The 23852-nt window shown below is 54.4% G+C and overlaps 1 protein-coding gene across 1 annotated transcript in view; it reads left to right on the top strand.

Moving 5' to 3' along the window:
* The window catches only part of NOL10 (nucleolar protein 10), a 50573-nt gene that overhangs the window by 8840 nt on the left and 17881 nt on the right, over positions 1-23852 (top strand). Inside the window, exons 6-13 of the mRNA XM_028516588.2 lie at positions 387-523; positions 1381-1446; positions 3017-3077; positions 5940-6025; positions 7570-7648; positions 8926-9075; positions 11261-11327; positions 13902-13954. Of these exons, the coding sequence (XP_028372389.1) occupies positions 387-523; positions 1381-1446; positions 3017-3077; positions 5940-6025; positions 7570-7648; positions 8926-9075; positions 11261-11327; positions 13902-13954 (699 nt within the window). The remainder of the gene's footprint in view (positions 1-386; positions 524-1380; positions 1447-3016; positions 3078-5939; positions 6026-7569; positions 7649-8925; positions 9076-11260; positions 11328-13901; positions 13955-23852) is intronic.

Below are 23852 nucleotides of genomic sequence, written 5' to 3'. Positions count from 1 at the left end.
GTCAGACCGTGTCTGATGATCACGAGGTTGTTAAGACGCGCCGAGCGGGACCTACTCGCCAGGGGCGCCGCGCCGAGCCGTGCCGAGCGGCGCTGCTGGCGTCGGAGGGGCGGAGGGCGTCTGTGCTCGGCCTTGCGGTGAGAGGCGCGGTTTGCAGAGAAGCTCCCGAGGGTGCAGGGGGCCATCGAGTGCCCACGGAGGGTTTCATTCCCAATCACGGTGCTTGTCGTGGTGGAGACGTGTGTGTGTGTGTGTGTGTGTGTGTGCGTGCAGACACGTGTGTGTAGAGGGAAGGAAGCCGGGGAGAGAGAGCAGAGGCTTTCGAGCTTTGTTCGCTGTGGCGATGGTGACACCCAAGCGGACTAACCTTCCTGTTTCACTTTCAGATCGTCTTCTTACATAACGATCGATACATCGAGTTCCATTCCCAGTCGGGCTTTTACTACAAAACCAGAATCCCCAAGTTTGGGAGGGACTTCTCGTACCATTACCCGTCCTGCGACCTGTACTTCGTCGGCGCAAGGTACCGGCTCCGGCGCCCTTGGTTTCCGCTTCCCTCTCGCCCCCCAGGCCGGGAGACACAACTTGCTGTTCCTGACGTGGAGGAGGAGGGGCGTGGGGGGGAGGACAAGCCACGGTCCATGGTCCCTGCCTTCGGGTCGCTCGCAGGGCGGGGTTCTGTAGCCACAGGACATCTTAGAAAGTCCGTCTTTGGCTCTTTCTAGCACGCTGCTCTGGACCTAGGGGGAGACAGGTGACCTGGTGGGGTCGTGTCAGCGGTGAGGCAAGTTTCTCAGCACCATTGCAAGGCGTTTAAAAGCTTTTTATCCTTAAATGTGGCCTTCTTTATGATTGTATAAAAATAACACATCTATTAGCGAATATTGGAAAATGTTAAAAAGTTTTAAAAAATCACAATTACGTTGTCCAGAGGGAGCCCTTATTAGTCTTTTCATGTGTGCACGCGTGCATACATTTTGGATTTTTATTCTCCGTGGTCCTCATAAATAATAGTCTCCTTCGTGACTTCGTGGTATTTCCCGGGCACGGGGGTGGTTTGAGTCACTTTTGTACAGGAGCAGCCTCACAAATAGGCGATTGTGTGTAGGTTGAGAGTACACTTTCGTGTTTCACGAAAGGGGGCGATGGGGTATGAGTGAGAGACACACACACACAAGGGCGGGCAGAAGCAGGTCCACAGTCGCAAGCATACAGAGCAGTTTGTTTTTGTAGTATTGTCTTACTCTCCATACGGACAACTGTAAGCCTGCTTTGCCCACCCTTGTCTGTATTTTTAAAGATTATATTTATTTGAAGAAGAGTTTATCATGGCTTACCTTTAAAGTTACCATATTTTTAACCTTTTGTATTACTTTGCAGCTCTGAGGTTTATAGGTTAAACCTAGAACAAGGACGGTACCTGAATCCCCTGCAGACGGATGCCGCGTGAGTACCTTGTTTTGAGAATGCTGCTGTGCTTGTTCCGGCCAGGAGGTGGAGCCAGACGCTCAGGGTGTCACCCGGCAACGCGTGCTGTGACTCAGTGGCGCCGGGCCACCTAATTAAAAAAGAGTCCCATTAAGTTTTCTTTCTTAAACCAGAAATTTACTGAAAGACCTAATGATTTCTTAAAATTTTTAATTTTTAAAAAATATACTTGAAAGTTTCAGAATTCACTGAAAAGTTCAGTTTATTATTTTTCATAGTCTTTAAATTTTCATTCATGATTTTATTTTGTTCTCGTGGAGAAATTTTGAATTGGTACTATTTTAAAAATTTTTATGTTTTTGCTAGCAGAAATTTAAGGGTTTTTTCACTTTCATTTTACCATATGGTGTTGCCCACACTCTCGCTTTATCTAAAGAGATGCCCTTGGGAATGCAGCTGTCACAGGGCAGTATGGGGCAGTGGTGACAACAGTAGTGGGAGGGGCCCTGTGCCAGGCACTGCTCAGTGCTTCATGCGTGTTCACTCAGTTTGGACTTGACTACATTTGTGTGGTGGGAGCGGGGGCCCAGGGGGTAAGGAGCTTGTCCAGGGCACACAGCTGGGGAGGGCGGAAGCTGGATTACTTCTCATCTGTGTGTATAAAGAGCTGGAGGATTTCCCTTGTTGCTTTGAAAGGGTTTTTAAAGGTTGGGAGAACATTTACTGATAACAATCAGGTGAATTCTCAGTGTTTCTTTTCACATTGACTTGAAATCCTCTTATTTACTTTAAAAAATGATAGTGCATTATTGAATAATAAAATTTATCTTTTCACACAATTTTCTGTTTATAGTAACAGCCATTATTATTCTTTACCCTCACCCAAGGACATGCTTATTGATTTTAGAGAGACGGGGGTGGGGGAGTGAGAGAAACATCAATATGATAGACATTGATCGGTTGCCTCGTACACACCCCGGCCAGGGACTGAACCTGCAACCCAGCCGTGTGCCCTGAATGGGAATTGAACCTGCGACCTTTTGGTTTACAGAGCGATGTTCCAACTGACTGAGCTATACCCGCCAGGGCATAACAGCCATTATTACTGTGTGTCTTGTACACTCTGGGCACTGTGCTGAACATTTTGTAGTTTTCCCATTTAGTCCTCAGAACAAGCAGGCGAGGGAGGTGAGGTATCCACTCTTCAGACAAAGCAGGCAGGGCTCCGAGCAGCCTGCCCAGCTGAAACTGGTCACGGCTCAGGCTGGGCCCAGCTCCAGCCTGTGTTCTGTGTGCCCAGGCGGGGGGAGGGGGGGGGCGGAATGCATTGAGAAAGGAGATGAACCCTTGCTGCCGTGACCATGTGTCCAAGGAGGCTCTCCCCTGTCTCCTGCCCTGGGAGTCAGACGCCTTGTCCCTGTGTGCCCGACTCAGCCCTCTCGTGCCCGGGTGTTTCTCACGAGCAGGTAACCGGGAGAGTCTGCATGTCTCCCGTCTCCACGGGCCGGCTGTCCGCCGAGCAAGCCCGCTGGGTGTCCCTCCCCGTGAAGCGAGGCTCACGTGCTCTTCCTTGTGGCTCTCGTTTCAGGGAGAACAACGTCTGTGACATCAACTCCGCGCACGGCTTGTTTGCCACGGGAACGGTAGAGGTGAGCGCGTCTTGCGTGATTTTAAAAAAATACTTGTTTCACTTTTGATGATGAACAAAATTTCATTGAAAGGCAGAGCTGCTGGTTCCTGAGAGCGGCGTGCTGGCGAGGCGACCAGCCGGGGGTGGGCTCTCTGTCTAGGAGGTCGGGGGGGTTGCTGCGGACTGCCCGGTCTCTCGGTGGGTGTGGTGGGCTCTGACCCTGATCTCCTGGCACTGGACAGAGGTCACTGCTGGGTCCCAGCTTCCGGGGAGCAGCGTGACCGCCGTTCTTGTTCTTAACAGGAGGCTCCCTGTCACGGAGCCCAGCTCTCTGCTGCTTGTTAGTTTGATGGCTGTGAGCAGCTTTCCCTGAGGCCGTTTCCTCATCGGTGAAATGGAGATAATAACCCTTACCTTGCCAACTTTAGAAAGGTGCTGGTGAGAATCATGTGAACCAGCCGACATGAAAACATTGTCACCTGTAAAGGCAGACAGGGCTGTCACCTGCACGTCCTGTGCAGTAGCATCCAGTAAATATACAGTGCTTTCCTTTTGTTCATTTTTTCTTCGGGGGGGGGGGCTTAAAATTTTTCACGTATTGGTTTTAGAGAAAGGAGGAAGGGAGGGAGCGAGAGGGAAACATCGCTCTGTTCCACGCGTTCATCGGTTGGTTCTCGTGTGTGCCCCGACTAGAGGTCGAACCCGCAACCTGGGCCTGTGGGGGCGGGGGGCAACGCTGTACCCCGCTGAGCCCTCAGCCAGGGCCGGCACAGCGCTGCCCTTTAGACCGCAGTGGCTCCAGTTCCGTGTCCTTCACGCTGGACAAGGTTTTTCCAGATTCGAGGTTTTAAGTACAATAATGTTAAATACTCATAGTAATTTATTTTAAGATTTTACTTATTTATTTTTAGAGAGGGAAGGGAGGGAGATAGAGAGAAACATCAATGTGCGGTTGCTGGGGGTTATAGCCTGCAACCCAGGCATGTGCCCTGACGGGGAATTGAACCTGGGACACTTCAGTTCACAGCCCAAGCTCTCATAGTAGTTTTTTTGAAAAAGCAAGTATGTCGGAAAGATATCATTTAAAAAGTGTCCTCTGTGCCTTTCAGTCCCCGGATCTCACCGCCCAGAGGCACCTCTTTAACGGTTTGCAGTGTCACCTTTCGGGTTCTCCGTGCGTGTGCAGGTGTGCGCATGCAGGTGTGCGCGTGCACTGCCGCTGAGGCTTCTCAGTGTACTCTCGAGTGAGGTTTCTCACGGCCTCCACTTCATGCGACAGCATAAAAACACGTGTGTTCATACAGCGGTGCTCACAGTTAGTTACAACACAAAAAGAATTTGTGTCAGCAGATGGACAGGATTGCACTGTTTGAATATTCTGTAGTTCATGAAACCAATCCCACATGGATGAAATTTAGGTCTCTTTACTCAAATTATTTTTACATTAGGAGATTAGGATTTGAAATGGGATACATGATGTCGATTTAATGGAAATATGCAAAACCATATTGAATGCGTTATAATACTATTATGCTCAAATCAGGCCAGTGGCTCATTCTCTTGGTAATTCTTTTCTTGAGATTACTAAGGGAAGTTTTAAAATAGTTTCCTTGAAAAAATAGTTTTTAAATAGCACCCTTCCAGAGTGATGCAGGCTAGCTAGCAGGACAGTGCTTCGAGGGAGAGGTCACGTGGCAGGGCGGGCAGCCGCTCGTCCACCAGGGCAGCCCTGGGATGTGGTGGTGGGGCGTAGACCCCCGGCCCAGCAGCTGGGGTTCCTGGGATTTCCTGATGGTTGGGGCTTGAAATTTGATATGCATAGTCAGACCAGACTTTTAAAATGCATTTTTACATTAACTTTTAAAAAGATCTGATTTATTTTTCCTGGCTGGCATAGCTCAGTGGATTGAGCGCGGGCTGCAAACCAAAGTGTCGCAGGTTCGATTCCTAGTCCAGGCACATGCCCGGGTTGCGGGCTACGTGAGAGGCAACCACACATTCATTATTCCCTCTCTCTCTTTCTCCCTCCCTTCCCCTCTGTAAAAGTAAATAAATAAAAATCTTTTTAAAAAACTTTTAAAAAATAGGTCTTTAAAAAATCTTATTTATTTTTAGAGAGGGGGAGGGAGAAAGAGAGGGAGAGAGGCACTGGCGTGCAAGAGAAACACAGATGGGTGGCCTCTCACACACCCCCACTGGCGACCCAGCCCACAACCCAGTTATGTGCCCTAGCTGGGAACTGAACCGGCGGCAAACCTTTGGTTCACAGGCCAGCTTTGGGCCACTGAGCCACACCAGCCAGGGTGCGATATGTTGGATTTTGGTTTCTTCTGTTTCAGTTGCTGTAACATTTATTACTTGTTGTTATCAAAATCAGACAGTAAGGGATTGCATTTGTGCTTTTTGAAGTGCATTAGGTTGCAGGCTTTAGCAGTAGAAGCAGTCACGCTTGGTCACAAAATCACTGCAATTAAAAAAACCACTTTGTGTTTACTCTGCAATTAAGCTGCGTACCCACCTTTTATTTCTGAAGGGTAGACTTTCCTTCTTTATGTCTGTGAAGTCTCCTAACTCATTTGGAGGAGATGCTGCAGCAGAAGCCTAGACCATCTGGAGTTACCTGCTGCGTGATTTATGAGATTTCATTTAAATCTCTGTGACAGGCACATTTGTAATAATAATAATAACCGATGAATGAGCTCACACCTTCCACGTACATTTGAGGTCTTGCTTTTAAGATGGTTCATAGTGTAAACAGTTTTCCGTCTTTATGCATATCCGTGTTTGATCATTAAGGCCTTTTTGGCATTCGCCTGCCAGTTTCCGAGGAGCAGCTTGTGTCTGACACTGTCGTTGTGTGTCTGTCTGTCTGTCTGCACAGGGCCGCGTGGAGTGCTGGGACCCCAGGACGCGCGGCCGCGTGGGCCTGCTGGACTGCGCGCTCAGCAGCGTCACTGCAGACTCGGAGTGAGTGGGAGTCGGTTCGCAGCGTAAACACGTGTCAGCGTTCGTTTGCAGATGTGTCAGCGCTAAATGAAAGTCCGTTACCGAAGGGTGGACTCGTTCAGACTGAGGGCTGAGGTGGTGGTCTCTGCGATCATTTTCCGTAAAAACCCCGGGCTGTGTGTGCGAGCCTACTGGGTGGGTGGGCCGGGTGCAGCTCCCCTGGGAAGGGGGTCCGTGCGGATGCGGGGTGGGGACGGCAGGCTGCCGTTCTCTGCAGGCAGAGAACGTGCCTGCCTGAGAACCCCGGCAGAATCAGTGGGAAGGATGTAGGAGCTATTAGGAGACTTAAGTAAATTGGTTACAGAACAAACGCACAGAACGTATGGCTTTGATACTTACCAGCAGTGTCCAGTTAGGAGGACACGAGGGAAACAGTTTACATTTATGACAACAGAAATTGTAAAATACGGAGAGGTCAAGTTATCTGAAAAAAAAAATGACAGTTTATTAGGAAACAAAAAGTTTGAGTAGGTAAAGAAAAATAACGTACTACTGCACTGAATATCGGTCGAGAGTTCATTTCGAAGAGTAAACGGCTGCGAATAAGGCGAGTGGCCTCAGGGTTTCACCCTGATGCTCACTGCAGTTCTGGGCTGAGGCTCTAGGGGGCGCAAGTGACACGGGGATGCTGGCCGTTGTTGGTAGCCTGGACAGTGTGCAGGTCCTGGGCCAAGGACCCCTAGACGGCGAGCAGTGAAGTGAGGACTAGCGTTCGCTGCTGACTGGCCCTCTGGCGCCTCCTCCACCCAGGTCTCTGCTCCCGGCGCCGCTGCTGGGGGCTGCCGCGTGAGAGGCCGGGTCTCTGACCGTAACCGTCCATCATTCTTGTTACTTTGAGAGGTTCCAGGTCCCCATCTGCACCCCAGTCTTTATTTCAGCTTGGACACAGCCAGCTTTAGAAAGGGAAATGGGCATCCCCTGCCTGGGTGTAACATGGTTTCCTCGTCAGCTGAGCAGGGGGTGTTTCTGTAAATACCTTACCCCGACTTAACGTGGGAGGTGCTGTCATACTGGGGCTTTCAACTGGTTTTATACTTTCAGAAGCTTGTTTGTTTGTAGCTGCTTTGAGAATATTTATTACAGTTTTTGAAGATAATCTACAGATCTTTTATTTTTATACGTAGAGCTTAGTTTTTACTTTGACTAAGAAAGTTTGGATACTATTACGTTTTTAAAAAGCAGGCTAGACATATGACTTTCCCCAGAACTGAAGGGTTTTTTTAAATGATTTTATTTATTGATTTTTAGAGAGGGGGGAAGGGAAGGAGAAAGAGAGGGAAATGTCAGTGTGTGGTTGCCTCTCGTGCGCCCCCTGCTGGGACCTGGCCTGCAACCCAGGCATGTGCCCTGACTGGGAGTCGAACCAGTGACCCTTTGGTTTGCAGGCTGGCACTCAATCCACTGAGCCACGCCAGCCAGGGCTGAAGTGAAGATTAATAATGAATCTGTTACTTGGAAGAAGGCTTGGCCACGTGCACAAGGAACACGAATGCTTTGCCTTTCAGGATAAACAGTTTACCAACAATCTCTGCTTTGAAGTTCCATGGCGCCTTGACCATGGCAGTCGGGACATCCACAGGGCAGGTGAGCGTGTTTAAGTTGGAAACGTCCCGCGTGAGTTAGCACTTCAGCTTCGTGCGTGCGTCCTGGGAAACATCCTCAGGTCTTCACTGTGGGATCGGGGAGTGAGGCACCGTACAGGGTGGGGCGAGAGGAGGTTTACTGTTGTGAGTGCATGAAGCACGGGCCCTATTCTCGTAGTGTTCTTTATTAGTTACCGTGTTATTTTCCACACGACAGCTGAGAGCCTCCTTTTGCACCGCCCTGTGTGTTTGGGCTGGAGTGGAGAGAACACTCCAGAACACTCCTCTCAGCTCCCCGAGAACGGTGGTTCTGACCTCGGTGGTTGGTCTGGGAGGCGCTCAAGCTGGGGCTGCGGTGGGGTCCGTGAACAGAGAACGGCGGTCCAGGAGTGTGGACCTCGGGCAGATTCCACTCCTGGGGATTGGTAGTGCGTGTGAAGTTACGCTGAAGGCCCTGGGAATTCCTGTAGGCAAGAGATGTGTTTAGTGGGTGTGTCCAAAACGAATCTGTCCCGGGCGGCTGGTTTTCCTTCAGCACGTGAGCCCACCCCCATGCGGCGGGGGTGCTGGTCTAGGAGCGCAGATGAGACGCCTGCAGAGGCTGCGTCCCGTCTGCCACTCCTTCCCTTCAAGGCAGAGCCCCCACCCCCGTGAGTGTGCTCCCCTCCCAGACCAGGTCTGAGACCCTGCCCCCGGGGCAGGCACTGCCTCCGCCGTCAGGGTCAGTCAGTCTAAGTGGGGCCTGTCACCTGGGCGGGAGGCTGAGTTTGCCAGGCTCCTTGCTTCTGATGTCAGGGCTCTCCCTCCCCCACCCCCCCACCCGCCCCCAGCCACAGCCTGGCCACCACCCTCTGTCTTGGCCTCCCAGGACCGTGTCCTGTACACCTGTCTGCCAGGTGTCTGTCACTCGCTGCGGCAGCACCTGGTCCTCAGCAGGCCGCAGTCCACACCTTTGCTGAATCCCCAGATGACAGAAACCCTCTCGGGCCTCCTCTCTGCTCCTCCCTTGGCGCATTAGCTCGGGAGTTCTCGGTCCCCGTGTGCCTGGAAGTTGCTCTCGGGGCTGAATGCGTAGAGCCACGTTCTCTGAGGGCAGTTGAAGAGATCCTTCTGGAGCCTTCTGCTGGCTGACTCGGGGACCCACGCACCCGGGGCAGTGATCACTGTGCTCGTAAAGGGCCAGGGAGGCAGATGGGGGCCACTGTTGTCGGTTTGTACAGTTGCTTTTTAAGATAAAGTGTTCAGTTTGCACAGAAGTAACTTGCTTTTTCCCTTCAGATCTTACTCTATGACCTGCGGTCGGACAAGCCGCTGCTAGTTAAGGATCACCAGTACGGGCTGCCCATTAAGTCGCTTCATTTCCAGGACTCCTTAGATTTGGTCTTGTCTGCAGACTCTCGGATCATCAAGATGTGGAATAAGAACTCAGTACGTATCGTTCTGCTGAAATTTCTATTAAAACCAGTATTTTCTTAAGAACATCTGATGTTCTCTCCCCTCAGCTGCAAGTATCGCATTAAAAATGACAGAATCTTACGTTGTTGGTTTAATCCGCCTTCTGCTATTCATTGTAAAACCCAAATATTTTCAGAGAAGTAAAAGGTTAGTTCATCAACTAACTGGGAAAACGTTCATTCACTACAGCTTTTAAGAGTTCTTTGCATTTAATTCATTACAAACTTAGCATCTTTTGTCAAAAAATGTCACCCCTTTATTTTAAAGATTTTATTTATGTATTTTTAGAGAGAGGGGAAGGGAGGGAGAGAAACATCAATGTGTGGTTGCCTCTCACACGCCCCCTACTGGGGCCTGGCCCGCAACCCAGGCACGTGCCCTGACTGGGAATCGAACCAGCAACCCTTTGGTTTTCAGGCTGGCACTCAGACACTGAGCCACACCAGTCAGGGCTCTTTTATTTTTCTTTTAATCCAGTTTTGAGATGCGGTGGGTGGAAATCTAGCAGCCTCGACCTCGGTTTCCGGAGGGCGAGTGCCTGTCTCCGCGGTGGGGCTGCCCGTGCCCAGGACCCAGGCGCTGCCCGCAGCCCGCACTGCTCCACTGCTTGTCCGAGTCCGTGGCTGCTCTGACCGGCGCTTTGGTGTTTCCCTTCCGTGTGGCTGGTTCCCAGAGCGGGGACCTGGGACCTGACCGAGCCGATGCCCTTTTCCCCTCTGTGCGCTCGGGGGAGATTCTGGGTTGTCCCCGGGGCGTGCCCTGCCTCTCAGGGCCTGGTGTCCGCAGCTCGGGCCACAGCAGGGAGGAGGAGAAGGCTCCAGCTGGTCTGAGTTCTGGGGAGGGTCACCCCGATCTCCCTGGGAACCGGCTGCTGCTCACCTTTGTTGGCTTCAAGTTGGGAGGGTGTGAGGGCTTTCTTAGGACGTTTCCTGGTGTCATGGCCTGGAATTTTGTCTGCTTTTTCTGGTAATCCAAACTGATGTACTTAGAACAATATGTATGTTTAATACTGGAAACGCTGACATTGTATTTTGTAAAATTCATAGGCTGCTGGGCAAGTTGGAAGGTGCCCTTGACCTGGCTTTCATGCTGGCTCGAGGCAAGGCGTGTTGTCAGTTTGGGCGTGCGTGCTCCCGGACCCTCTAGCTGGGGCGTGGTTTCCCCGGGTGTGGGGTTTTTTGCTACTTTGTTCCACGCTGTTCCAGTCCTCTTTTCCCCCTTCCTTTTTTCCTTCCCTCTTCCCTTCCTGTTTCCGTGGGAACTGACAAGAACAGGGAGGTAGCTGTGAGAACTGCAATGTCTCCCGTGAGAACTGGGCTGCCGTCTTTCACTGGGCACAGACTCGAGCCTCCCCTGGCTGCGGAAGGCTGGCCCTTGAAGTCCCCGCGCCCGCCGCGGTTGCTACGCTGAGTTTTGTTTTGGTGTTGTTGTCGCTAGTGACTAAGTACGCCCTGTGGACAACACCCGCTCTCACGGTTTTGCTTGACTGGCTTTCCTTGTGTGTCTTTCTCATCTCTTTTTCCTGTTCTCATCTTACCCGCTGCCTCTTCCTGTCTTACCCTCCTCCTGTAACTTTTAAAAAGATGGCACGTCTTTAAAAAAGGGGGGCACGTCCCCGCCCCCCACATTTAAAGGGATGCCTTGGGCTTCACTGTCGAACAGCCGTTGCCCTGTGCGTGGACAGGATTCCAGTGTGGGAGTCATCCCACGTTCCCCCGGAGCCCGCGGCGCGGGGACGGCAGCCGTGTCCCGGTCCCGCCGCGCCGGCCGTCGCTTTCCCTGGGTGCCGGGTTCGACCGGGGAGCGTTTCCCAGAGTGTGAGCATTTGTTGAGCTGATGCACGACTTTATTTTAAACGTTGCCCTCCCCTGTTGTAGAGACATCACCTTTAAAACCGCTGGTTTACTCTCTCGGATAAGTCGCCTCTCCCCCTTGGGCCTCAGCTTCTTCGCCTCTAGAATGAAGAGTGTTTGGTAAATTGGTCCCATGAATTCTCTGAGATACTGTTAAAAACTTAAGTTCTGTGACTCCAGGGAGCTGGTTTCCTTTCTTCACACACCAGTAGGCGCTTGAGCTCTGTCTCGGTGCATCTGTCTACGCGGCATTGCCGAAGCTGTGTCTCTGAGTTTTAATGACTGCTTTTTGGTTACTCTTTCAGGGGAAAATATTCACTTCCTTGGAGCCAGAACACGATATTAATGATGTCTGCCTCTACCCCGACTCAGGTACGCAGCATGGAGCCCCGGGTCACTCGGCGAGGCCAGTCTGAGCTGTGCTGTGTTGGGTTTTAACTCACCGTGTTTCTTCAGGCAGGGCTTGGCTTCGTCGGGACAGGTCGTAGACGTTGCGCTTACTTGGAAAGTCGAGAGCAGGAGGTGCTGTGGCTGGTCCAGACAGTGGCCTCTCCGTGGCTCGGGGCGCAGCCAGCCCCTGTCAGTGGGAAGGGGTAACAGGTGGAGGCGGCGGCAGGTGCGGTGCGGTTTCAGCGAGCTCTTCCGCTCCCCGCGCGATGTGCAGCAGTGAGCGGGAATCCAGGTTGGGGTGGGAGAAGGCCGCGGGGCCGTGGGGCCGGGGGTGTGCAGGGCAGATACGAGGACGTGGCAGGATCTAACAGTCCCTGCAGGCGAGTCTGAGAAGAACAGGGAGGGGGTGAGGACACGAGAACAGTTCCCACTCGCGGGCATGCTGCACCGAGAGGGCAGGCGAGCACGGGTCACTTGGGAGCGGGTGCAGGCAGAGCGGGAGAGGCTGCAGCGATCTCTGTTGGTGTCGCATGGGCGGTGGTGAGTGCGGTTTGTGGGTGGAGTCTGGGACAGGGCGAGCCCTGTGAGGGACCAGTGTAAGGGCAGCACGGGGCTAGAGCGGGAGAAGCAGGCCAGGCCAGGCCGGGCCAGCTGGGGCTGGGTGGGCAGTGGTCGGGGAGGCGAGGGCAGGGGAGGGCAGGGTGCAGCAGCACGGGCCAGGGTAGGCTAGGCTGGGCTGTGCGTGAGACTGTACAGTGCGGCACGGTGCACGGGGCTTGTTCGGGGAGGGGGAGGTGCCTCGTTCCAGGGTATGGCGGCCCTGGGAGGAACGGAGTGGGGAGGCAGGTGGCGGTTGATGGTGGAAACTGGTTTTTTTAGTTGAAACCTGCCAGGGTCCAGCCTCGGCGGGGTCTCAGGGTCCCTGAAGGATGCACAGCTCAGGCGAAGTGACTGAAGGAGACTTCTACAAGCTTTCCTTTTAAAGATTTTATTTAGTGAGTTTTAGGTAGAGGGGAAGAGAGGGAGAGAAATATCAATGTGCAAGGGATACATGGATCGGTTGCCTCTCTCATCCCCCGCTGGGGACCTGGCCTGCAACCCAGACCTGTGCACTGACTGGGAATCAAACCGGTGACCTTTCAGTTCGCAGGCTGGCGCTCAGTCCACTGAGCCACACCGGCCAGGGCACAAGCTTTGTGTTAACAAAGAGCAGAAAAAAATACTTTTCAGACATCGACTCAAATTGTTGTCCTTAACATTTGGTGTACCTGTGGGTGTGTGGTCTGACAACCTGAACGTCTTCTCGCTGTGGCTCCTCTACTGTGCGTTACAGACAGATCTCCCGAGTGAGTGTAATCTGGCTGATTTGTCCGAGTGTGTAACAGCCGGAGCCCTGAGTCTGCGTCTTGGCCCCAAACTTCCCTACCTCGAGACAGGGCATCAGCGTGAGCTCTGCATCTTGACCTGTAGGAGCAGGTGCTGGCGGGTGTCCCTGAGACAGTCGGGGGCCGGCAGAGGGGACGCCGTTGGGTGCGGCTGGCAGGGTGCGTGAATGTCTCGCACGAGGCGGACCGCCATTTGAACACATCACCTAAAGTGTCATAGAGTGTGCTTGAGTGTGATATCGTTATGTTACAGAATTACATGCTCACGATTTTGCAATGAGAGATTTTCATGTGATAAAGAGGGGCCTCGTCTGTGCTGGGCCCGGTGTGTGAAATCCCCCAGTAATCACACAGGACCCCGTCCGTGGTGGCCCCCCGCAGTGTCACTGACGGGCAGGGGCCGCTCGGGAGACCTGGGGGACAAGCCCGTGCAGACGCAGCGCCGAACCCAGACCAGAGCCCCAGCGCCGCGGCTCCGTGCCGGAGAGGGAGCACCCGGAGGTCGCTGCCGCTCCTGCGGTGCCAGGGGGACACCCGCTGCGGGCCGCCGGGACGCTGGCCCCGACTCCTCCTCTGCCTTCTGACCGGCTGGCCTGAGAAGACCGGATTTACAGTGGCCTGTGGGCTCTGCTGTTCCGGTCCCTGCAGAGCTCCCTGTCACAGGGTGGCCGGGCCAGGCTCCGCAGGGGCAGCTGCATGGGGTGGTCCGCGCACAGCATGTTTTCAGCAGGTGTGACCTTGGTATGAACTTGCAGTCAGGCGTGAGGGGCTGCTTTGCGGTGACGTTTCGTGGGAAATACTTCGCCTCAGTTTTTTGATTCCCGATTGACAGGAAGGAGCCTTTCTTCTTAACTTTCTGATTTTTGTTTGTGTTAGAGAGTGCATTGAAATTCCATTTTCTCTCTGTGTCATGTCTGAAGCTCAGCACTGTCCCCGTGACACGCAGCGGCCGACGCTGCAGGCCTGAGCCCTTGGTGGTGGGAGGGGCCGTCTCTGAGGCTCGGGGAGCCGCCCAGGAGGCCCGGGCCGTGGCCCGCAGCCTGAGCCCTGGGCGCTCGGCACTGCGCCCGGCGTTCCAAGCACCTCGGACGGTCCACAGCCCACAGCGTAAAACAGGTAGGTGAGGGTGCTCGTCCCCACGTGTTGACCTTCTCGTTGTGCTTACTTTCAGGGATGCTTCTCACCGCCAACGAAACCCCCAAGATGGGCATCTATTACATTCCGGTGAGTGGGGCAGATACGCAGCAACCTGAACACGGGGCAGGCAGAGACGCTTCCTTTTCAAACGGGGCGTGTGGCGGGGCTTGGGGACTGCGTGTGCGGCCGTGTGAGCCCCACGCGGCGGGTGCGCCTGCAGGTCCACCGCGGGCCCCGGAGCCAGGAACACAGTGTCTGGCTGCTCTTCGCGGGCGACGAGTTGGCCTGTGCTCTCCCGTTTGCATCTGTCCTGTGTCTGGGCGTGTCGTAGTCTGACACTCCCGGCTGCTGGCTGGCGATCAGGGGCCGCGTCCTGAAGTAAAAGTCTGGGTCTGGGGCTTGTGCAGTCTTCCTGCTGTCGACTGTTTCTTCTCAAAGGGAGTCACACGTGAAAGGGACTCTTAGATTGGCGTGAGCAATGAGGATGTGCGGTGTGCAGCCCTGTCCTTTTTGAGCTTTGTTTTTTAAACAATGTTCCTTTTACCCGTGCTGGAAGCCTCCGCTCCTTCGCTTCCAGCTCGGAGTGGGGAAGAGAGCCAGGGGTGTGTGGGGAGCAGTCCTGAATGCTTGTGCCCTGCAGCCATCTCCCCGGCCTGTGCTGGGACGGCAGGCAGCCGTGGGGACAGGATGGGCGGGTCGTTGAGGCTGTGAGAGGCCTGGTAACCCAGTGGGCGTGGGGAGGGAGGGGGAGGAAGGACCCAGAGGCGACAGCCCAGGCCCTGCTTGGGGCACGGTGGGGACGAGGAGGACGTGCCCTGAGTCCAGGAGGAGGAAGGGGAGCGGCACAAGTTACCTTCCTTTCTGTATCACGCTCTGCGTTTTATAAAATGACCTTTAGAAGGAGAAGCAGGGTTTTTGGTACCTAAACAATGCGTGCATATTCCTGTTTATTCCCAGTATCGCAGAACACAAGAATATAAAAATCACCATTCCCCCTTGATTTTATGAGGGCTGTAATAGTTGGGTGTGCTCTTTAAGTCATGCTTAGAGTGTTCTGCACGCAGCCAGGTTTCATATACAAATTTAAGGCATTACAGTCACCTAAAGCGTTCCTGGTCGTCTCCATCACAGAGTCTGAGGCGTGAAGGAGGCCCCTCACTCGCTCCGACTCCGGGCCGGTTTCTCAGGGCGGGTTTTCTGTCCCGAGGCCGGGTGCTGGCCAGGGGTGAGAAACCGCTTTCCTGACAGATGTCCGCTTCAGCTGTATAACTCACTCAGGTTGACCAGTGGACGGCTCTCAGGTGGCCGTGCACGTGGGGCCCCGAGAGCCCGCTGCTCGCACCCAGCTCGGTGTTGTGCCGGGGCCTGCACAGTGGTGCTCCGCCCTGGCCTGCCCTGCCCTCGCGCCCAGTGAGGCTTGGGTGGGGCCCCTGTCCTCACTGGGCACCTGCTCCTTGCAGTGCCCCTTCCAGGCCAGGAGAGCCCAGGGCCTGAAAGCCCTCTGTCTTCATTAGATTCCATCCGCTTTGCCGAGCTGGTGTTCGGTGCCGAGGTGTACGTGAGGGCTCTGGAACTAGAGAGGTTTAAACGTGTGGCTCGTGGCAAGCACGGCAGTTCGGGCTGCAGTTTGTATGGGCATCTTACACATCAGGTGTGAGTGAAAACTCCTTCCCCCGCGGGGGCTGTGCCAAGAGTGCAGGCAGCCTGAGGTTCTTTCAGCTGTTGAGTGTCGCCTCTCTGCCCAATGGCATTTCCCTGAAGACCGGGGCTCTTCCCGGATCGGATGCAGGTCCTGGTGTGCGCACCCCCCCCGCGTCACACTTGCAGGTCCCCAGAGCCGACCCATCTTTTACGACCCAGCGGGTCGTCTCCAGCCTTTCCCCATTTTCTCAGCGACTCTCGTACTTTTCCTCCTTGGAGACCAGCAGCTGTTATTTTGTTCATTTGCTTTTCAAATTCCGGGCCTAATTCAACTATAGCTCCCGAGAAATTGTTTTTCAGGTTGGTTTTCCCTGGAGTGTAGCTTACCCGTGGGCTGGGTCTTCGCCAGTAGCACCGTTGGCAGCCATGTGGACTCCAGAGGCACTGCCGGCCCCGGGGGCACCCGCCTGACGCCCAGGCAGCGCGGTCCGTGTCGCCTCCGCTGGACACGCGTGTGGAGCTCAAGCCCCCGGGGTGCCCACCGGCCCCTGCGACTGTGCGCTGCTGGGTGTGCGACTGCTTACACGCCTGTGGTGCCTGTGCCGGAAGATGGTTTTTGTGCGGCAGGGTAAGGGTCAGCACCTGTGCTCTGCCGGCCAGGTCCGAGAGCCTGGTGCAACGCCGTCGCCGTGCGTGGGGTGCTGGCAGGTTTCTGAAAGCCGTGGCCGGTCTGGGAGGCGTGACGGAGGTCTGGCAAGAGGCTAGACTCCTTCCTGGGGAAACGCGGAAGGAGAGTGGGAAAGTGAGCACGGTTAACTTTCGGCGGATCGTTTTTGAGATTTTTCCTAAAGTTGTCTTTGCATCTGGGGTAGGATGGACTTACCTGCCTTAGAAATGTGACCTTTGTTTTCCTTCCTGTGCGCACCTGTGCGCCTGAGCTGGAGGTGCTGGGGGCGCCGTGCGTGTCCCTCCCTGTGACTTCAGCTTCAGTCCGGACCGTGATCCGTCCCGGTGATGCGTTTCCACTCAGAGCCCATAGTGAAGGCTCCCCTGCGTTGATTCACTTGCTGTTCGGAGGGTTCCCAGGACGTGGGAGCCGAAATGGCCCTAAATGCACTCGTGTCCGTGTGGAGCCCTGGAAGCGGTCATCACGGCTCCACCTGAGATGCTCCTTTAAGGAGGGGGCTGTTGAACGTGGCGAGAGAAGTGACTCTGTGGGGAGTCCTGTTCCTGGCACCGGCTGCGGCACCCCCCGTGGTTTGGGGGGGGGCTCAGGCGCAGAGGAAACGCTGCCCTGGAGACGCACAGCCACCGGGGACGCCCGAGACAGCGCCCTGGAATAGGAAGCGGCTGCAGCGCCTTCTTCACGGGGGGAAGGGGTTTTCAGCGAGCCACGGAGAACTGTGGGAGCTTTCGAAGAAACGGAGCGCTAGAACCGGAAGGGAGGTTTGAGGTCGTCTCGTCCAGCCCCTTGGGTTGTAGCTCAGGAATCAGTTGTTTGTTCAAGGTCAAAGGACAGGTCGGTCGCAGACCTGGATCGAGAGGGCCTTTCTTCATTCCGCATTGCACAGTGGAAAGGGCTTGGATTTTGGAAGTGGTCTGGCCTGAGTTTGCATACCAGCTTTGGCGATCGTAAACTTTGACCTTGAACGAGTTACTTCCCCTGTCTGCACTTCAGCTTCCTGAACTACAAAAGAGGGATTGTGTTGCATGGGAGGCAGCAGCTCGTGGGCCTGGCCCGTGACACAGGTCAGCTGACTGCTGCTGTCAGACTCTTTGCTGTGAGCGGATGTCAGGGGTCCAGTGGCAAAGAGTGTCCGTACCATCTGGGCACGGGCCGCCGTGTGGCTGTTGGAGAGAACGTGGTACCGAACGGGACGAAGGTGCCCTGAGGAGGCTCCGACAGAGACCGTAAATGCGAGCGAGGAAGGCGCCGCCGGAAGTCCCGCGGGGGTGCCCGTCTGCTAGAGCAGAGCCCTGTGACGGGCGGCAGGGCCCGCGCCCCTGGCCGGGCTGTCGGCTGCCGACGCAGAGAGCAGTGGTGCAGTCTGGCTGCCGAAATAAGGAAGTTAAAGATGAGGTTCATTCCCCCCGTTACGTCATCAGAGCACCCTCTTCATAGGAAATGGCAAACAAAGTAGAAGGAAACTTGAATACCTTTCCACCACCCAGAGGGAAACACATCGACTTTTTGCTACATTTATCTATCGTTTTAATCAGAAACAACATTTATATGGTTTCATGTCTTGCTTCCCCCCCTTGATTAATATCCCCATGTTAATGTAACTTTTGGAGATCATTAAAAAGTGAGTTTTGCATATGAATGTAAAAGTAATGCGTGGTTCTAAAGAAATGTTTAAATACCAGAAAAAAGGTGAAAAAATCAACTGTATCTTTCTGGTGAGAGACATTTTTGCTCATATTTTCTTTGCATTTAGGAATATTGTAGTGACTTTTAAGTCCTTCAAAGCGCTGGCGGGGGGAGCAGTTTCAAGCAGGCAGCCGCCCAGCCACCCGCCCCCCTCGGTGGGCAGGTGCCCCAGGCTGAGCTTGAGCCAGCGCCTCTCCCGCTGCGAGAACGCAGCCCTCCTCTCCAAAAGTGTCAGCTGCCTGTGACCAGGGGCCTTCTCCACTTTAAGTTTAGGCAGGGTTCGTTTTGTGTCCTCCCCGGGGGGAACTGCGGACGAAGTCATTGGTGGTTTTTTGCGTCACGTGGCTGAGATGAGGCGAGCCCTCTGAAAAGGGCTGCTGGCGCTTGTTGTTTTCCTCGGAAGATGTTGGGCCCCAGCTCCTCTCCCTGGGTGGGATCTTGGTAACGTGAGATGCGGGGTTTTTGGTTTGGTTTGGTTTGGGGTATGACGAGGCCACTAGGTGCGCATCACCCACGGTCTCTGGTCCTGTCCCAGCCCCTGAGGGAAATGGACACTCGAGACGTACTGAAGGCCACACGGAGGGTCGCAGTCTCGCCTGCCTGACTTTGGCACCTGATCTTTAGATAAGGGCTCGAACCAGTGAAGTTGAACTTCAGAGACAGTAAAAGCAGTGGCTAGAGCGGGAGAAGGGGAACGGTGTTGAAAACTCCATTAGCAAGTTCAGGGTGGGCGCGGCAGGGCTGAGCAGCAGCGTCTGTTAGAGAAGGGCAAGAGCAGAGATCTGGGAGTTTTGCTCAGCCGAGGAGCACGTGGGAGGCAGAATGTAGGCCGTGCTCCCACCCAGGAGCGGGGGCAGGGCGGGGGCGGACGAGGTGGTGTGATGAGAGGCCAGGTTGTGGGGCGAAGGGTCGTCGAGGAGCGTGTCCCAGGCGGAGTGTCGGAGGAAAGCTGCGAGTCCAGGGGTCCCACTCGGTCCCACCTGAGGAGGTGTGTTCTTGGGGTGCAGGGAGAGGGTAAGGCACCAGGGAAGGGCTCCTGCTGTGGGCTGGGGAAGAGGGCTGTCATCCTGGAGGACACAGGAAGAGCCGCCGGAAAGTGGCCGTGGTGGGGCGGGGGAGAGCTGCCCCTGCTGGACTTCCAAAAGGAAGAAGACAGACACATTTGAATGAAAAACAATTCACTTTACATTGAGTTCAACTTCGTGTTCAGAGGTACATAGTTTTTAGATGTCTTGATTGACAGTCATGCAAATGGGAGACATAGGCTTAATTTTGTTCTCAAAGAAAACCATCTTAAAGATCAGGCCAAGTCTATAGAAAGATCTGGAAGAGTAAGACATCTTATGAAGGGTAAAAGACCTAATTTTATGGGGAGAAAAGGGCGAGTCGCTTACAGGCGGAACCTGGCAGGTGGTGGAAGAGTGAGCCCCCAAACCTGGTGTGTTTCCATCACCTTTTCTAATGGAGGCCGCACAGCAGGCACCAGGGGGCGGGGGGGGGGGAGTCGTGTTTCTTTTTAGCGAGTTTCCTTTCCAACGCACGGCAGACCGGTGGGGACTGGATTTTATCTTACGCGTGGAGTTGCTTTGTAAGGCTTGGTGTTTGTTCCGTCTGTAATTTTTCAGTTAATGCGTCTTTGTCAACGGAAGGTGAGGCACAAAAGTCAGGTGGCTGAGAGAGTGTTTTGTTCTCACACAAATAAGTTGTTTGTGTCTTTACTGGGAGGAAATGTGGGCTTCCTATTTTCCTCCAGACACCTTCAGGCAGTGACACGGTATCTGTGACATTTTGCTCAACAAAGGAAATCCTCTCGCCTCCCATGACAATTTATTGGGTCACAAGAATAGCAGACACATGGAAAGCGTTAACGTGTGACACTCAGGAAGTCATTTTCTGAGCATCCTGTCACATTTCCGGAAGTCAGGTCAGTTCTGGCTGGGTAAAAATACATATGAAAATGCCCAGTGCACACGTGACACGTGTTTTAGCGTGTTGGCGCATCGGAGGATGCTGGTTTGGTTAGACGGTGACCCACCTGGCTCGCCCGTCCTGATACTCGGTGAGGCTCAGCGATGGACCAGAGGCCTTGTCTGCCAGCCCGGGCCGGGGCCTCGCCGAGGAGCACACCCCGCTGGTCTCTCCCCAGCTCTTGACTGGGACGTACCTCTGGGGGTGTTCCCTCTCTTCCCGGCTCTTGACTGGGATGTACCTCTGGGGGTGTTCCACCTCTCCCTGGTTCTTGATCGGGAAGTCCATCTGGGGTCTTCCCTCTCTTCCTGGTTCTCAACTAGGAAGTCCATCTGGGGGTGTTCCCTCTCTTCCTGGGTCTTGATTGGAAAGTCCATCTGGGGGTGTTCTCTCTCTTCCTGGTTCTTGATGGAGAAGTCTGTCTTGGGTGTTCCCTCTCTTCCTTGTTCTTGATTGGAAAGTCCATCTGGGGGTGTTCTCTTTCTCCCTGGTTCTTGATGGGGAAGTTCGTCTTGGGTGTTCCATCTCTTCCTTGTTCTTGATTGGGAAGTCCGTCTGGGGGTGTTCCAGTTCTTCCTGGTTCTTGATTGGGAAGTCCCTCTGGGGGCGTTCCCTCTCTCCCTGGTTCTTGATTGGGAAGTCCCTCTGGGGGCGTTCCCTCTCTCCCTGGTTCTTGATTGGGAAGTCCATCTGGGGGTGTTCCCTCTCTCCCCGGTTCTTGACTAGGAAGTCCATCTGGGGTCTTCCCTCTCTTCCTTGTTCTTGATTGGAAAGTCCATCTGGGGGTGTTCTCTTTCTCCCTGGTTCTTGATGGGGAAGTCCGTCGTGGGTATTCCATCTCTTCCTTGTTCTTGATTGGGAAGTCCGTCTGTGGGGGTTTCAGGGCTCTCCTGATGGGGCCCCGCAGCTGGTGGTGGCAGGACAGGGCGCTCGTGCCAGGGCTGGGTCTCTGTCCTGCGTGTGCCTGGCTGCTTGACTCCTGTGGCAGTTTCACTGATAAATGTGCCCCTTCCCTACTCTGGATTTTGTGTTTTCTTTTTTCCTTAAAAATAAAAAGCGGACTATACAAACAGGTAAGAAATTCAAGCAACACGCTTTTAAAAGGCCCAGCTTATATAGCAAATACTAGGAAAGTTCTAGAACTTGCACTGTCTTTACCTTGGTTCAGCGGTCTCGGGGCCCAGGAAGCTTGTCTGGCTGGTTCTGGTGCCCGTGTGCTGAGACGACAGCCCCCAGAGCACGACCTCTGTCTCACTCCCGTCGTGTCCCTGGTGCCGGGGACAGCGTCTGCTGCTTCTCACCGCGGGCCTGCTGGTTTGAAGGGATGAATACTGTTCTACTTCATTTTTAAAATTTGTGGAAATTTCTCAAATGCACCTAAGAGTAGAGAGAAACGTAATGAACCCCCTTCTGCCCATCCCTTCACTTCAGTGTTAGGTTACCAGCTCCCCCCGTGCCTTTCCGAGGGCTGGAGGAGGGCTGGAGGCGGGGGTGGCTGGTGTTACTGGCCCTTTAAATCCCTCTGGAAGGTGGTTGTGGAACGTGGTTAAACGGGAACAAGCACTTGATCTTCACATTGGCACAGGCCTTTAGTTAGGCTGCGTGTGTACCTTCCCGAGGAAGAGCGCGTCGTTCTTGGAGGGAAAAGCAGAGGGTGTGTGAGTGACGGCAGGGAGGCGCGCGGAAAGACGGGTCAGGTCTGCCCGTTTGGGTCCTTTGTGTGTCTGCACGTGGTTGCACCGCTCGCTCGTTCACTCGACCACGTTCGAGAGCGGTTTGAGGTTCCAAGCAAAATGGAGTGGAGTGTGCAGCGCTCCCCCGTGTCCCTTACACGCACGCGCACACACTCGCGCACACACACAACACGCCCTCCTCTGCCGGCAGCGCCCTGCACCGCAGTGGTGCGCTTGTGGCTCTCGACGAACCTACGCCGACACGTCCTTACCGCCCAAGGTCGTCGGGGCTCTCTCTTCCCGCTGCCGTGCGTTCTGAGGGCTTGGACAGACGTGTGACGGCGAGCACCCCCACGGTGTCCTGCACGGAGCAGCTTCCCCGCCCTGAACGTCCCCCGTGCGCCGCCGGCTCGTCCCTCCCTCCCTCTCCCCAGACCCCGGTGACTGCTCACCTGTACTGTCTCATAGGTTTGCCTTTTCCAGAGTGTCACACGTTGGAGTCGTACACTGGGTAACATGCCTTTCCAGTTCCCTTCACGTCTTCCCGCGGCCCGATCGATAGCCCGTTCTGCTCTTTGCAGAGCGCTGTTCCGCTGCCCGGAGGGAGCACAGCTTGTGTGCCCCTCCCCCAGCTGACGGGCAGCTGCTGCCCGGGGTAGAGCCCGTTTGGCCTGGTGAGGACCGCCGCCCTGTCGTCCGAAGCGGCTCCCGGCAGCGAGGCAGGGCCTCCGCCGCTCCAGGGATTCTCGTGTGAGAATCCTTTCTATCTTCCCAGGGGAAGTACACGTATTTAAAACTCTGAAGCAGACACTCTACCTAGGTTTGTATTTAAGTACTTAGTGGTTGGCCACATTTTATTCGATGTGAGTCAAAACTTGGTTCTTTTCACCTCCTCTTTTGCTCTGCACGTGTGCCGCTGCCCTCGGCTTTCCTTGGAGACCGTGGCGGATCTAATTGTGCTTGGATTTAATGTGTGCTGTTCAGGATTTCCTAGCTCCTCGCTCGGTTCCCTGTGGGTGAACAGGGGCTGCTGAATGTTTTTGACCCTCCCAGAATAGCACCGCTGAGGTGTATGACCTTGAGGGAAGAGTGTACATACATTTCAAAGCAGTTCATTTTTCCTTTGTTCCTGCCAAGTTTCCATCACTAGATATTTTTAAATATTTGGATACCCTTAATTTTTACACAGACTTCAGGATTAAGAGTTGGGGAGGCATAAGGGTATGCTGAGAAGTTATTAATAAATTCCTTTGCCTGCGAGGAAGCTGGCCGGAACCAGGAAGCCCCTGATGCGGTAACCAGGATAGCACGCCGAAACCATCTGTGTAACCTTGGCGGGGACAAAAAGACCAAACAAGGTCTCGGAGAGTGCCCGTTACCAGGTGTGTGATCGAAAAGACAGATACATTCTCATACGGTGAACTTGGCCTCGTGCCTTCCGCGCCCTGGGGGAGCTGCATGTGCAGGCGCCGCCGGCCAGGGGGGGCGCTGTTGGCGTCGTCGGGAGGCTGGGAGGGGAGGGGAGGGGCTGGCGGCAGAGGAGCCTGGCGCTGCCGGGCGTCGCCGTCACCGCAGACTGCGTGTGACCTCCCGGAAGCCGCGTGGGATTTCCGGTGTGAGACGACGGTAAACGCCCAACGGTGGTGGCCAACGGTGGTCTGTGGCCGCGGCACGAGGCCAGGCTCTTCGGGGAAGAAATCACGGGAGACCTCAGGAGAGACGTGGTTTCCCGTTCAGCAGTGGACCGTGAAGGAGACGGGCCATCTCGAGACGCTGTTCCTTGAGAATGGAAGGAGGAAGGTGGAAGCCGAGGATCTTTCCATGCTTTTTAAGGCATTGTTCGCAGTTTTCGTGAAAAGCGGGCAGAAATGGGACCTTAGCGAAAAGGGGTCCAGTCTTTCCCCGTTAACTACAGTGCTAGCTGTGGGGTTTTGTAGGTGTTTTATTTATTTGTTTTGGAGAGAGGCAAGGGGCGGGGGGAGAGAAACACAGATGTGTTGTCCCGTTCACCGATGCACTCGTTGGTTGCTTCCTGTGTGTGCCCTGGCCAGGGTCGAACCTGCAGCCTTGGCGTGTAAGGGCCACACTGACCAGTTTGAGCTGCCTGGCCAGGGCCTTGTAGCTGTTTTTCAGAATTGCGTTCCTTTCTGTTTCTAGTTTGTTGAATTTTTTTTATCATGAGTTGGGGTTGGATTTTATCAAATGCATTTTCTGTCTCTTGAGATTTTGTGGGTTTTGTCCTTTATTAATGTGGGATACTGTATTGATTTTCACATTTGAACCAGCTTTTCATTTCTTGGACAAATCCAAGGGGGTTTTGTCCAAGGAATGG

The sequence above is a fragment of the Phyllostomus discolor genome, chromosome 6 (assembly GCF_004126475.2).
Source record: "Phyllostomus discolor isolate MPI-MPIP mPhyDis1 chromosome 6, mPhyDis1.pri.v3, whole genome shotgun sequence".
NCBI classification, from domain to species: domain Eukaryota; kingdom Metazoa; phylum Chordata; class Mammalia; order Chiroptera; family Phyllostomidae; genus Phyllostomus; species Phyllostomus discolor.
Note: the sequence above shows the minus strand (reverse complement) of the source record. Positions and strands in the feature narration are given on the sequence as shown.